Source organism: Triturus cristatus, chromosome 2_1 (assembly GCF_964204655.1).
Source record: "Triturus cristatus chromosome 2_1, aTriCri1.1, whole genome shotgun sequence".
NCBI lineage: Eukaryota > Metazoa > Chordata > Amphibia > Caudata > Salamandridae > Triturus > Triturus cristatus.
In genome coordinates this window covers 249,037,455-249,052,895 of record NC_140581.1, presented here as the reverse complement: position 1 = coordinate 249,052,895, position 15,441 = coordinate 249,037,455, and the positions used below count along the sequence as shown (strand labels likewise).

Below are 15,441 nucleotides of genomic sequence, written 5' to 3'. Positions count from 1 at the left end.
CGTGCGTATAGTTTCTTCGGTGTTGATCGGGGTCCAGGCGCGGAGGGTGATGGTGGGGGGCGCTGGTGCGATCGTAGGGTGCGTCGGCTGTGTGCTGAAGCTGTTGTGTATGTCTGCGATCTTGTTGTGGAAGTACGAGGCGAGGGAGTTGCAGAGGTCTTGCGATGGGGTGATGTCGTTGTTTCCGGCGCTGGGGTTGGAGAGCTCTTTGACGATGTTGAAGAGTTCCTTGCTGTTGTGGGCGTTGTTGTCCAGCCGTTCCTTGAATGCTGTTTTCTTGGTGGTGTGGATCAGTTGGTGGTGTTTTCGAGTGGCGAGCTTGAGGGTGGTCATGTTGTCTGGTGTCGGGTCTCTGCGCCAGGCTCTCTCGAGGGCTCGGCAGTTCTTCTTGGAGCTCTTGAGTTCGTCGGTAAACCAGGGTGCTTTCTTACAGCCGGTTCTGCTGGGCGGGGTCCTGAGAGGGGCGAGGTCGTCTGCGCAGTTGCTGATCCACTTCGAGAGGTTGTTGGCGGCATGGCTGGGGTTCGCTGAGCTGGCGGGAGGGTCCTGGCTCAGGGATGCGGCGAGCTGGTCGGCTGTGATCTTGTTCCAGCTTCTGCGTGCAACCTGTTGCTGGTGATGGTGGATTGTGTTCTTTCTGAAGCTGAAGTGGACGCAGCTGTGGTCCGTCCAGTGGAGTCCGGTGGCGTGGCTGAAGGAGATGTCCTTGCTGGAGGAGAAGACGGGGTCAAGCGTGTGGCCGGCGTAGTGCGTGGAGGTGGTCACCAGCTGCTTGAGTCCGAGGTTGGCGAGGTTGTCCAGCAGGGTGGTGGTGTTGCGGTCATTGTTGTTCTCCAGGTGGAAGTTGAGGTCCCCGAGGAGGATGTAGTCAGCGGAGGGGAGGGCGTGCGGGCTGATGAAGTCGGCGATGTCTTCGCTGAATTGTGTGCGTGGTCCCGGGGGTCTGTAGATGAGGGTGCCTCTGAGGGTGGTCTTGGGGTCGGTGTGGATCTGGAAGTGCAGGTGTTCGGCAGCTGTGAGGGTGTCGTCGGTGTTGGTCGTGATGCGGATGGTGTTCTTGTGGACGATGGCGATGCCTCCTCCAGTCTGATTGGCTCGGTCTCTCCGGGTGATCTTGTATCCGTCCGGGATGGCGATGGCGATGTCGGGCGCTGAGGAGGCATTCATCCAGGTTTCCGTGAGGAAGGCGACGTCTGGTGATGTTGTGTCGATCAGTTTCCAGAGTTGGACGGCGTGTCTGGGGACGGAGCGAGTGTTGAGTAGGATGCACTTCAGGTGGTTGCTGTTGGTGTTCGGCTTGGCGGGTGCGGGTGCAGTGCAGGTCCGGATGCAGGAGAAGTTGCAGAAATGACATCCGAAGGGTCCGTGGGTGCGTCTTGGTGTGGCTCGGTAGCAGCCGGGGATCCGACCGGTGTTGAGTGCGTTGAGTTCGGATGCGTCGTAAGTCCGGCGGGTGGGGTGGCCTCTGCGGGGGCCAGGGGGTCTAGCGCTGGGCGCGGTCCAGGCACGGACGGGCGCAGACGGGCTTGCCTTTGGCGCGCCTTCGGCGCACCATCGGCGCGCCCGCTGCGCATCAACGCTGCGCGTACGCGTGTACTCCGCCATAAATGGCGTAGAGGGGGGGCGGAGCGAGGGAGGGGCAGCTGGGAGGCGGGAGCGGGGCGGCGAATGAGGGTCGGGGAAAAGGAAGGGGGCGGGGCCACAGGGGGGCAGCGGCGGGGAAGGAAGGAGGAGAACGGCGGGAGGAGGAGAGGTGGCGGGAAAGGAGAGGCGGGGGGGAGGCCTGAGGGCAGTCCCTAGCAGGCAGCGGATGCCATGGGCAAGGCAGGGGCAGGAGTCAGTTAGGCAGCAGGCTGAGTCAGCGGACAGTGCCTAGTGGGAACCAGCGCCACTGTGGCAGATGAGTTTCCTCTGTAAAGGCAGTATGGCCCTCCATATCAGATAGGGTCTGGGGCCCACCCTGGTCACCAGTGTACTGGGGCCTCACCCTAGGCCTTAAGCTTGACCTCATCGTGCTGCTGCAGCAATGTGACACACACACACAGTATCATGGTGTGAGCTAAAGACCACGTGCGGTCTTCTCCCATTTATTATATAGCCTCTGGCCACGCCTGGCAAGAGGATGTACACGGTGCAGTTCCAGGGCATATCAACACCGCAGGGACGGTGCTTGGTGATTGTTGCATCCTGCACAATATCTGCCTCACAGACTTTGCACTGTTGTTGCCCTCGTGTAATTTCTTTTAGAAATGTCATCTCACTCATGCAAAATAACATTTAATCGGTTGAGACACAAAATCAACAATTTTGTAGAAGAATACAACGTCTTGTGCAGTGGTCCCAGAAGTGTTTTGGGACTAGTATGTGAATGTGCAAGAACCCAGAACTGTGTGATTTTCCACTGCTCTGACGAGCAGTTTTTAAGAGGGCAAAAGTGGATGGACGATCAACATGTTTCACCCTTATCTTGGGTGGACTAAGAAGCCTTGTTTTCTATTACTGGAAGTAGACTGCATGTACATTTTAATTGATACTTCGTCGCAATATTGCATAACAATGCAGAATTTCTGCAAGTCAATATCAATGACCTAGATGTATTGTCATACAACCTTGTAATTAGTGCGGAATGCACTTGTACTAGACGCCCTTCAATATGAGCTAGCACTGTGAAAATGAAGACACTGGCTGTCGTTACAAGTTCAGGGCTGAGTTTTGATCTGTGTTAAAAATACTTGTTTTTGGAATTACAGGTTTTATAATAATTGTCACAACCTAGCGGGTTTACCCTAATACATTCAGTCAGGGCAGAACTTGTTGAAATTTCTCAGGTATAAAGGCCAGTAAAAAAGGCATAACGTGCATATTTTGCATCATTTGCAAGTTACAAATTCTGACTAAGAGGTATTTGCCACATGTGGTCCATATCTCAGGCTATCTTGACTAATTTGTAATCTGAGTAGTGGTCGCTCCTTAACAGGGGCTTCAGGGCACAACCTTGCCTCCTGTGATATGCCACGTAGTGCCACTTTCCGCTACACATAACTACTAACTGGGTGCTGAGGGGGCTGAGGCAGGTTAAAAATATGGCACTCTGTGTTTGGATGTCTGGATTTTTCATGTCTGAGGGGCGTAAATCAACTGCAATCCCCTCCCACAGGCACAATCCATTTTATTTAGTGGGCACACTGCGCATGCCTCAGACAGAAGAGCATTTCTGCTGTAATGGTGCTGCACGTCATTGCACCCCAGCGGCCATAGAGCAGCCATACAGAGCAACGAGGGCAGGACACAAGCACTGTCCTAGCTTCTGCTAGTGCTGTGCTTCCAGTCCTATGACAAATCTGGGAGGGGGCTGGAGGTGGGTCTTCCCCTAAATAATGACCTTGCCGCTCTGTCCTGCTCCTTGTTGGATATGGGATTGAGGGAGAATAAGTGTGTGTTAGTGAGTTTGAGCATGTCAAAGAGAGTGAAAGCGAGTGAGGATCAGTGAGAGTGATATACTGTATGAGTTAGAATGAATAAGTGAAAGTGAGTATGAGTGAGTTAGAAGGAGTGAGTGAAGTGGAGATTGTGAGGGAGTGGGAGTTAATTAGGGGCATATATAAGAATGGCACAGCAGATGCAGTTACAATTGCACCAGGGCCTAGAGGCCTGAAGGGCCTACTGAATCCTATTTATTCAGACAGAGTGCCTGTACTCCAGGAGTTCAAAGCAGAGCTTCCTCAGAAGTTATGTGTGAGAGTTAATGAGTATGAAAGAGTGAGTGTACTTATGTGTGTTTGTAAGGGTGAAAATGAGTGAGTGTGAATATATTTTTATATGGGTGACCGTGAGAATGAGTCAGTGAGCAAGAGTGAGTCAAGGTGTGAGTGAATGAGAGGGAGTTAGTATGAGTGAATGAAAGTGTGAGTGAGTAAGCGTGTATTTGTTAGTGTGTTTCAATGCACGTGAGCCATTGACCATTAATAGTCAAGATAAATCTTTGCCCTATGGAAGCACTCAAAGGGTCATGTTGTGTCTGACATACTGGAGGTAAATCTTGGTCTCAGTGAGAGCAACCATGACATTTTGTGGCAGGAGGTTCGGGATGGCACACATGAGGTAATTCGTATATTTAAACATTTTGAAAAACATAGGTGAACCTGTGGCAAGTATCACTCTCCACCACTTTAAAAAACCACCACCTTCTACAGAATGATGGCCTATGTGTAGCTAAAGGCCCACCCTATAATGTGCTTCCCATGTATGATATTGCAGATGCTATTTCGTGCATGAAAACTAGCCAACAAAAACAGCACGGAATTATACAACGAACCCACTCTGGGTCAAATATAATTGCACAGTATTATGAAAGTTAAGTTTTCTATTTTACTTTCAAAAATATTTTACATTTGATAATTAAGGAAATTATAAATGAGGGCTGCCTTACTCTTGATGATATATTCAATTAAATATATTCATATATTCAATGTATTTTTAACAAAGTGCTGTTCTTATTGCTCCTTAGCCGCGGACTAGGGTTTTGCCTTGATGACACGCCAGCAAAAATCGAGATGAAGCCACCAATAATTGCTCCTGGTGTGCTGTATGATGTACATCACCAGTGCCAACTACAGTATGGCCCCAATGCCACTTTTTGCGAGGAAGTTGATGTAAGTTGTTTTCCTTAACTTTTTAACATGTTTGTTTAAAATTGTTTAAATCATGCCCAAGCACTGTGGAAAAAAGGCCCTGGGTATCTGTATAAATTGGCACTGTGAAGAAACAAAAATTGGCCACCTTAAATAACTTAATATAACATGTGTATTTGTAAAGCGCACGTTCACCCATAGGTATCTTGGCACTGAATAACAAATGATTATTGTTTTGCAACTCAATGGGAGCCATTTAATTGACATCAAAAGGATAAAAGTCTTGGTGGACCTCTCAGGATGTGAATCTGTGGCTATGAGGTCGAACACAGGCCCTTTCAAAGGACGCATTAGTCCACTAAACCACCAGACCCGGCTAAATCTAATCCAGCAATGCTTGTTCAAATGACTAAAGCATTGTAGCCACTCACCGGCTCATAGAAATCAATATTATTGAAGGTCCTGAGTATGTGCTTGATTGCAAAGCAACACTACCCCTGAGTCAAGACTTCCCAAAAGTAAACTTTCAAAGAATGAGTTTCACTAAGTCCTGTGAATCTCTGAGCTGCAGCTGAAGTCTGTTAGCAAGGGGATGAACCTTGTATCCCACTGTACTCTACCTGCCATGATATGTGAACAGTACATTGTTTCTGGCACTGCTAACCACCTGAAGTCACCATATGAAGAGATACAGTGCTATACAAAACATCTAAACCAATAAATAATTTCCTATCTGCACCACAAATGTTAGTACCCCCAACCATGCCTGTCCCCGTCTTCCAGCTGTTCATGTGTCATGCCACTGCTAAGAGTATGTCACGTGTGGAAGAAGCATTTCATCTGTCAGTGGATCCAGTGGCAGATTCTCCTATGGATTCAGCTTTTCATGTGCAAGTCAGAGGATATTTTGTTATAAACCATCTCTAAGTCAGCACCAGAGGCGCAACTAGAGCCAAATTTCGGAGGGGGGGGGGCAAAAAAAAATTTCGGGGCGGGGCTGAATCTTTAAGCAATAGGCAGAGTGGAGCTGATTTCGGGGTGGAGGGGCCTGGATCTTTAAGCAATAGGCAGAGTGGAGCTGCAGGGGCTCTTAGAAGGGGTGAAACAACAGCAAGGCCTCATTAACATGCAAATGGTCTTTTAAAGACCTGTGAAGTGCTCGGGTGTGGCTGTGTGGGTGCCCGGGAAGCTGTCTCATCCCGGGCTGCCACACACGACGGGGGGGGGGGGCTGAAGCCCTTTGAGTCCAATGGGTGTTGCACGCCCGGTCAGCACTATCACCTATGTTTGGCAGACCTTCAATCTCAATGGTGCCACTGCGTGTTCTTGTGTCCTGCAAGACACGTTCTAGTGTCTTGACAGGCACAGATTTAGTAGCCACTCCCCTACGGGAGTGGGCACACTTGCACCCCCCACATGCATCCCTCACAGGCATCACGAGTGACGTGAGCATACTAATAAAAGGGCCAGTTGACTGAGTACACATACGGTGTCTGTGTCAATTATTACTACAATGTGGACCTTGGGCCCACAACACAACAATGGCGACGAGGCGGGTCTGACCCCGCATGCTGGCGAAAAGAGATTAATGCTTCTCAAGGAGAAGGGTTACCCTGTTTCTACCATTCCCCACCCGCTATCGAAGGACATCCGTCATGGAATAAGGGGAGGAATTCCCTGAGAGAGTACTGCCGCAATCCACTGCCTGGAGTAGGAGATAGAGGCACCTGCCGCCGCAGCCTGCGTGGTGCAGGCCGGCACATCGCTTCACACGGAAAGTGACTCCTGGCCTCCCTAATCCTGCCCGCCTGTTGAGGAATTGCAAGAGGAAGGCAGCGCAGAGAACGTGTCAAGAAGCAGCACCATCGACAAAAAGAAAGTGAGTTACTCTTCAGGTGTGCCCAAGCACCATCAAGGCTAAGTTCCGTTTGTAGAGATATGTGTAAGCAGCCCCGGCCTGACACTAGTTGGCCCAGAATAAGCAGCGCCTCCCAGCAAAGTGCAGCGAGTTGTTCGCAAGCAGTGGCGCAGCCATACTGATACCGCATGGCCTGCTAATGGCAAATGAAGGTGGCACCCCATCAGCAAGGGGGAAAGAATAAGCCTGCACCGACTGGCTAGTTCCACCCATCTGAATCGACACCACCAGTGCAGCATTAGGCCCGTAAGGAGGCCATGTGCTGCGGGCCTTTGAAACGGCTGCTCGATGTGCAGCACACAGTGACAGAGTCCTGGCAGCGAAAAAAAGTGCATGCCTTACCGGAGTGTTCAGGGCCTAGCAGGAGGGCTGCAGTCCATCATCACCCTCCACAACGACAAGAAGCATGTCCGCGCCTGCCGAATTTCCGCTGGCAGGAAAGTAAAGCATAGATCGGGCCACGGCCGCCTACCCCCAGGGGCATTATCTCCCGGGCAGCATTGTGCACAGGGCAGCTGCCATGGACCGTATCTGCTGCAACAGGACTGAGCCTTTGAATGCAGTGGGCCAAGCTGCATTGCCTCCCAGCATGACAAAGAGGCACTAACACCCAGCAATTACTTTCTATCCACAGCAGGCGCGCAACACCCATTGGACTCATTGGACCCCCATCGTGTGTGGCAGCCCGAGATGAGACAGCTTCCCTGGCACACACACAGCCGCACCTGAGCACTTCACAGGTCTTTAAAAGACCATTTGCATGTTAATGAGGCCTTGCTGTTGTTTCACCCCTTCTAAGAGCCCCTGCAGCTCCACCCTGCCTATTGCTTAAAGATTCATCCCTCCCCGTGAAATCAGCTCCACTCTGCCTATTGCTTAAAGATTCAGCCCCCCAAAAATATTTCTTAGCCCCCCCCCCCGAAATTTGGCTCTAGTTGCGCCTTTGATCCACAGCAAGAGAACCAGACGAGCCGGTAGAACACCGGCAGTGTAAGGAAGGCTGCCGTGATAGCGATGCACTGCCACCTGGTGCCACAGCACCACACCACACCCAAAGAAAACACGTCAAGCAGCCCGTGGCTAGGCCTGCTTCAAGGAGCATGCCCTCTAGCATGAGTGTCAAGCCGGCGATACACTCCACGACCTTGCCAAGAGCAGCAACAGCGCCACCTAGGGACCGCATGAGGCACCGCGGCCAGCACAAGACTGAAACATCCACGAAAAAAAAGAGCAAAAAAAAAGAAACCATGTCCGCTCTACTGCAGAGCCCCACATGGGAAGGGGTAACACCTCAGTTGAAGCAAGTCATAATAACAAACCCCTGCCCCAAAAGACACTGGGAGAAACCCTGCCTTTTGCCTGCAAGGATAGTGCTGCAGCAACACGGAGGCAAGCCGACACTGGTTTTAATGCCCCGCACTGCCTATTTTGCCCCTGAATGTAATGAAATGAGCACAAGGAGATGCAAAGCTTCTGCCACTCAATGGCACGGCAAGTCCCTACCTGCAGACGCCTTCGCCAGTTCAGGTTGCCAACTTCTGCTCTGCAACAGCCTGAGGACAGCAAACATGGCCCCACCTGGTGGCATGTTGTCGCATCGCATCTGACGTGCTGCAACGCAGAGAACCTCTAGCAAGGGGAAAAGACCTCAGGGGCAGCTGGCATCTGCATGCCTACGTGAGGGACGGAACAAAGGCACCACTGCCTATGGCACCAGTATCCAGCTGCCGCAATCACAGTTAAGAGAGGGCTGCATGCCCTGCTGGTGAAAAACCACAAGAGAAGGTACAGGCATGCCAGGCATTAGCACTCCAAGGTGCATCCTGGCCAGGTGCAGAGACGCTGCAAGAGCCCCAAGAATCTTAAAGCTGAATCAGCCCAGACAAGCGTCAAGTGGTCAAGCAAGGCCCAGCGAAGACAATGGATTCAGTAACAACCGAGCAATCCCCACCTACAGCATGAGAGGGACTGGTGGGTGCAGAGAGCGCGCCACCAGCGGTTGCCCAACGCCACCACAAGTGAAGATAGCGCACCACATGCCCCTGGCGGTGAATGGTCACAACCGCAAGAAAGAAGAGCAGGCACGCCAAGTGCCAGAAGAGGGCGCCCAAGCAAAGAAGAGCGCACGGTCTGAGGTGCACGCCGCATGCACCCAGAAGCGCGCCAGCACAGGTGCACGCCCAGGAGGAAGAGAGACCTCTCCAAAAGGAAAGAAACACTGCTGGAACCAGCAGGGAGATCCCATACATCTCCACAGCAACAACAGCAACAGAGCCCGGAAGGGGCCAAAAGCAACACAGTGTCCTCCCTCACACTGCCTCACGCAGGAGTCGTCAGTGACCCAAGGTTGATGAGAGGAGAGTCATACACCACAAGTGGCCAGCCGCCACCACAGCTCTCTACTGCCCGTGGAAGCCATTCCCTGGAGAGGGAACACCCGGAGTAGGAGCGTCAAGCAGTTGCCGGAAGAAGGAGCACCCAAGATGAGTGGCTGCTTGCCATGCAGCTGAGAAGAGCGACTGTAGTTTCGCCTGGATAGTCAAGAGACCATTAAGGTTAATAGGCCCATTGGCCTTGTTAGAACATGGTGCATGCCACTGCACCCGGAGAAGAAGCAGAAGAGTGGAAATCGTGTCACCCAGAAGAAGCAGGACAGACGCAGGTGTGTCAAAGACAAAGAGGAGAAGCACAAGGACTCGTAGCACCATAAGACAAGAACACCTCCAAAGACACCAGACAGCCACCAAGGCGGACCGACGGCCCTGGCCACAGCACCAAGGGAGAACCACACGTAAGCCGCAGCAAGCGCAAACCGCGTTGCTCCCATCGCTTCACAGTGAGATCGTCCAGGCCAAGTGTCGGCAGTTGGAGTTGAACGGCATCCCTACCCATGACTACAAATGCCAGAGGTGCAAGAGAAGATTCTGAAGAGGCAGTTAAGTGGCTACGACGTTCATCCAGAAACCTCCTCTCCTAGTTCATCATCGCCACCTGATGTCCAGGCCCAATGGCAGCTATGTCATCAGTGCCATGTGCATGACACCACACTCAGCTAGAAATGTTGAATCGTAACCAGAGGGTCTGCACCAAGAATCGGACAACCAGCTAAGAGCAATAGGGGAAGTCGTGAGTGGCAGGGCCGGATGATGAAGAAAACCCAAGCTACAACAGGAGTGAGTCCTGACACAGCGACAGCAAAGGAAGAGGGGGATAACCCGAGAAGCAACTGGCAACCGCACAGCGGGAGTCCGAGAGTAAGCCGCACAGCCTGCGCGAATCGAGTCTCAAGCCTTATGTTTCTCAGCATGTTCATCACTCCTCCGTCATCAAAGTCCCAACAGCCCAAGAAGTCCAAGTACATGAATGCAAGTGCCTCCCCAGAGAACATGGATGTACCTGGCCACTCCCTGCCTCAGGTGATCGACTTCAGACTAAATGCCTGCATCCATCAAGGCAAGTCATCACCAGCCATTGTACAGATTCACCACCCGGTTGGCAATGCCACTATGTCAGTCCTCATCAAGTGCGTCTACCGACACCATCTCAAATACACATGGATTGGAGTACTACGCTATTGCCAAGCTCGCCAACAAGAAGACTCAGAGGCCACCTGCAAACCTGGTCTGCACCTGAACTGCGGCAGCGAGAGCATGTCCTGACCAACATCCATACACCCTTGAGGTTTGTGCGAGAGACTGGCTACTGGCTCCTCGGCGGTTTGCAGCTGCCCCCAGCCGGCACATACTCAGTCCCAATCACAGCCTATCAGCAGTCCCGTGGTGAGCCTGAAGAAGGGCCTCCCCAGGTGGGAGAGCTAGAAGAGACATTGCCCCGCCAACAGGTCACCTGACACAGCAAGACAGCCTAAGAGAGACTACAGGCGATCCAGAAATAATCCAGTGAACTTTCACCATGGACTCCAACCATGATCTTTACGCACTCAGTTAATGAACTGTTATTAATCACCACATGCCTTCCTCAAGGTCAGCGACAGGAAGCCACCTGGGACCAAAGGGCATGCTTCCACCGGCATGTTACTAGAGTGCAGCGGACATCTCCAAGCAAGAGTTTGTGTCCTGAATCACACAGGTTAAATGATGAGGGCCCGCCGAGATTGTCCTGCTACCGTCGGAGTCACCAGTCCTGGTCTGCTGTCTTCTGGATGCCTGACCCGAGAAGCTGATGGACCCTGTGGTATATATTTCCTTGTTATTTCTCCCTACAGGTTTGACTAGGGAACCTTTGTTTTTAGTAAAATTTGGGAGGAATGTTGTGTCCTGCGAGACATGTTCTAGTGTCTCGACAGGCACAGAGTTAGTAGCCACTCCCCTATGGGAGTGGGCACACTTGCACCCCCACATGCATCCCTCACAGACCTCACGAGTGACGTGAGCCTGCTAATAAAAGGGCCAGAGTGCACTTGCTCGTGGCCAGTTGACTGAGTACACATACGGTGTCTGTGTCAATTATTACTACAATGTGGGCCTAGGGCCCACAACACAACACGTGTCACACTGAAATGGCCACCTTCAAGGGGGGCGTGGCTAGCCAGCCATGATGACGGACGCACTCTGGTGAGGCTCCGTCATTCAGCCCGATTATCCGTTATTTCTCCCAGGCACAAGGGGGGTGCCATCGCAACGTCAAAGCCCACCAGCTGGATTGGAGATGCGGGCGTGCACACTCACAGCAAGTTTGAAAGCGCCAGCGGCCATTTGCATGGAGGGGCCACCTCGTTCCTGAGTCGGGAGCTGAGCAGCGGTGCAAGCTCCGTGTGACTGCCACTGAGCAATGAGCAATGGAGTCCCGTAGTGGAGTGCGGCGGGTCGCAGGCACGGGACACAACCCTGCAGCACTGGCAGTGAGCACTGCTTGAGCCCTGGACGTGGGAGCGGACCTGGACTGATCGTCGGCCGGCTGCGCAGAGGGGCCGCCTTGCCCTTAGGCTGGGAGCTGCGCGGTGGCACGGGCTCCATGTGGCAACAACCGTGCCTGTGAGTCTTGTGGTGGAGCGTCGCGGATAGCTGGCAAAGGGCGCAGCCCTGGGACACTGAAATAGGACACTACTCGAGCCCTAGGTGCGGAGGCGGGCCTGTGTTGCTGATCGGCCTTGCACCGCGACACGTAGCTGAAGCAGCGTGAAACCCCCATCGAGAGCTGATCGAGACCAGCCCGCTGGGACTGAGGTGAAGTGCGCGGAAATACCAGACTTATTCTTGCACCTCTGGCTGCTCTATACTCCCTCTTTCACCCCAGTTGGAGAGGTCAGCGATGTGCGGGGAGGTCCCTCCCCTCCCTTCTTGCCGGGACTGGGTGGATGGGAATGTGCGGCGACCCTCCTATCAGGAATTCCAGCACAGCGGGGGCAGTGTCGGAGTGATATGCAGTCAGTGATCTCAGGGCCTGTACAGTAGACTGGAGTAAAGGACACCCACATCGAAGCTACAGGCCACCAACGCGGGTTTATGCACGGCGGGCGCAACTCCATGGTAGGTCTTCTGCCTCACTCGAGCAAGTGAACTCCAGCTACGGCCCATGGTGACATGGTAGGGGCGAGCAGTGGAGGCACCACGAGGCCTGACTCTACATTCAGGTTGCCCAGGGAGCAGTGGCTGGCTCAGCGAGAGACCTGCACTCATACTGGTGGCTCCTTGACGTGGTCGCAGAGCTGGGTTAGTTGTCCTCCATCATAGCGTTGGAAGCCTCATGCGACACCATGCGCCTACAGTGAGTACCCAATACCGAGTCAGAGGCATCAGGGGGCCTCTCTGCAGACCACTATTGCACTTCTGATTGCAGTAGAGAGAAGGCTTTACGTGCGCACTGCTGCTGTGCTTATAAGGACGCTTGTCACCTACACGGCGCTAGACGGAGCAGTAACGTTGCCCCCGGAGAGACATACTGCATTTTCCCAGCCCTGCTTTGCATGTAAAGACATTCCAGCAGTCACCACAGGGCTCTGTTTGGGTGCATACATTGGATCTGTGAGGCGCCCTGAAAAGCAGATGGAAGTCGGGTACCTGTGGCGCTCTGTCCTCTCTTCACACGCAGTGTCCCATCTCCTTTGGCTAGATGGGTAGGCAGCGCACAACCACAGGGTCAGCATCTTCCCGATCAATGACGAGCACAGCTCAGTCCAATCATCGTTCTGAGTCGGCGAGCGATTCCAGAGCTGCCAGTCTAGAGACAAAATTAGACTCTGTGCTTTAGGCGGTAACATAGATTGACGAAGCACTGACCCGGACTTGCACGTCGCTCGAAGGCCGATAGACAAAGTCACTTCAGATTTCACACTACTATAGGCGGACCATCGGCAGCTGGCAGGGAGGGTTAATGAACTAGCTGCTGAAGTGAAGGAGATTGCCCGGATAACCACAGAAATGACCACCGAGGTACGCGCTCTCACCTCCCGACTGCAGCTTCTGGAGCGCAGAATGGATGATGCAGAAGGCCGTTCCCGCCAGAACAATGTGCACGTGGTGGGTCTGCCAGAGGGCGCAAAGGGAGGAGTTGCGGTGGCCTACGTCGAGACATGGCTGTGGTGCCTGCTACCAGAAGGTGTGCTGTCCGTCTTCTTTGCTGTGGAATGAGCATATAGGGTGCCGTCGAAACGTCCGCCACCAGGAGCGGGGCCGCGGCCTTTCCTGTTTCGCCTTATGAACTTTAAGGACAGGGACGCAGTACTCCGTGAGGCCAGGAAAATGGAGGTTAACAGAGAAAGGGCAAACGGCAGACCGAGGTCAAGCACATCCAGTCCACATGTACAATAAATTAGAAAGTGGTGCAATCACTTCCCACACCCACTGTCCAGAGGTGTCAGTAGTCGCCAAATTTTTAAGAGGAAATGGAAGGTGCACTCGTTGTGAAGTCAATACACGCAAGTAGGAATCTGTTCCAAAATTGCTTCTTTTTATTCAATCAATCTTTTAAAACTGGCACACAGCCAATGCGTTTCGTTCCCGATTTTTGCCAGAGGGAACTTTGTCAGGGCAACCTATATAATCAGCTGGTCGGAGACAATGAGAGGTGTATATGATGAAAATGAACCTCATAGGGCAGAATAGGCCTTAATAGTAGTATATAGTGGAATCTCGCGCCTCAGAGTTGTAGGCTTACAAATATCCTATGTAATAAGATCGAATGAAGAAAGAGTCCAGTCATCACTATTTCGTCAAGGGACTTTATGGATGTAAAGTGATGCTGTATGGACTAGTAAACCAGTGTCTTCTCGTACAACGGCATAATAGCCAACAGTAAAATGGAGGTGATCACAGTGGACAACACACAGGTTCTCTTTTTCCCAGACTACGTCATAGGTGTGCAAAAGCAGCGGAGCACCTTTCTTGCAGTTAAGAGACGCATGCATGAGCTCAATCTGAAATACTCTCTCATGTTTCCTGTCCGATTGCGTATGGTGACTGATAGGATGACACAATTCTTCAGCACAGCAGAGGAAGCATGGGACTGGCTTGAGGCCAAGGAACATCATACCTCCCCAAGCCAAAGACGTACCAATGTGGGGTCATAAGCGAGATCACATAAGAATCACCACGGCAGGAATCTGATGCGCAAAACGGCATCACCAACACAATCAGCAGCAGCCCACAACCGCAAACAAGTGTTGCAGGAGAGGAGAGACGTGCTGCAAGCTGGGGCGGACTTAAGGAATAGACAGAACAGCACAGACGCCAATGCCTCCTCCGAACAGTCGTTAAGTGACTGTGTGTTCGGCCCATGACGACCTGCATTCGCTCCCTGATGTGACTCCTCAAACTGCGGATGATCTGATGTAGCAGCTAATTGTATTCCGTGGTCCTGCAAGTATGACCATGTAATAGCGTACACACATAGGATGCATATGCTCCTGTCACCTGTACCCTTTTATTGTATCTTTAGTATTGTAAAGTTAGAGCGCTGACGTTGTTACACGTGCGACTTAGGCCATAGGTAGCACACACTCGGCACGAGAGGTACCAAACTTGCACACACATCAGGGAACATAACAGGCTCAGACACGCCTGATCTGACCCCTAGCAGATTCACACCCACTCCACCCGCCACTAAGTTCTTTAGCGGCATACGTAGGTGTGATTTGCCACATGGCACTGTTACACGTTGGGGCAGATACATGTTGTATTTCTGCTCCTTCCCAGTTACATCCCCGAAGTTTGTTATTTCCATTTTTAGTAAAGAATGGCATGCTCACACAACTACAGATCTCACAACTGCACCTCACAAGTAAGCTGCATTTGACATGTCCCCTTCTCCTGCCTCGTACGTTTTGCCGCTTGCACGGCGCACCACCTTCTGATAGTACCGCATGCCACCCACAAATGTGATCACCTGGAATGTAAGGGGAATCCATACTCCAGCTTGCAGATACAAAATCTATACATTCATTAAGTGTCACGCAGCGCACATAGCGTTCCTACAAGAAACTCACATTTCGCAGCCAGAAGTCCATAGGTTACAACAGAGGTGGAGAGGCCAAATACTGGCCACAGGCTATTCAGCTTATGCGGGGGGGGCATTAATATGGATCCGACCAGGCACCCATTTCGTGCCTGAGGAGAGGGCAATAGACACATATGACAGGTATGTGTTTGCGAAGGGCCACCTAAATGATCAGTGCGTGATGTTGGGCTCCATATACGCCCCAAATACAGAGCAAGACACATTCTGGCGCACACTAACGGGTCTCCTCTCACAGTGGTGCGATGTTCCCTGGCTACTTGGGGGGGACTTTAACTCGGTCTTAGACATGACACTTGATAGATTATTCCCTCCACTCCCACACACAGTAGCAACCACTAACCCTAGGCATCTGGGGGAATGGCTGTGTCATTGGGATCTAGCAGATGTATGGAGAACCCTCAATCCACAAATGCGATT

The 15,441-nt window shown here is 52.2% G+C and overlaps 1 protein-coding gene across 1 annotated transcript in view; it reads left to right on the top strand.

The window, feature by feature from the left end:
* Positions 1-15,441, top strand: part of ADAMTS12 (ADAM metallopeptidase with thrombospondin type 1 motif 12) — a 4,274,824-nt gene that overhangs the window by 2,426,140 nt on the left and 1,833,243 nt on the right. The window contains exon 9 of the mRNA XM_085630806.1: positions 4,508-4,652. Coding sequence (XP_085486932.1) covers positions 4,508-4,652 — 145 coding nt within the window. The remainder of the gene's footprint in view (positions 1-4,507; positions 4,653-15,441) is intronic.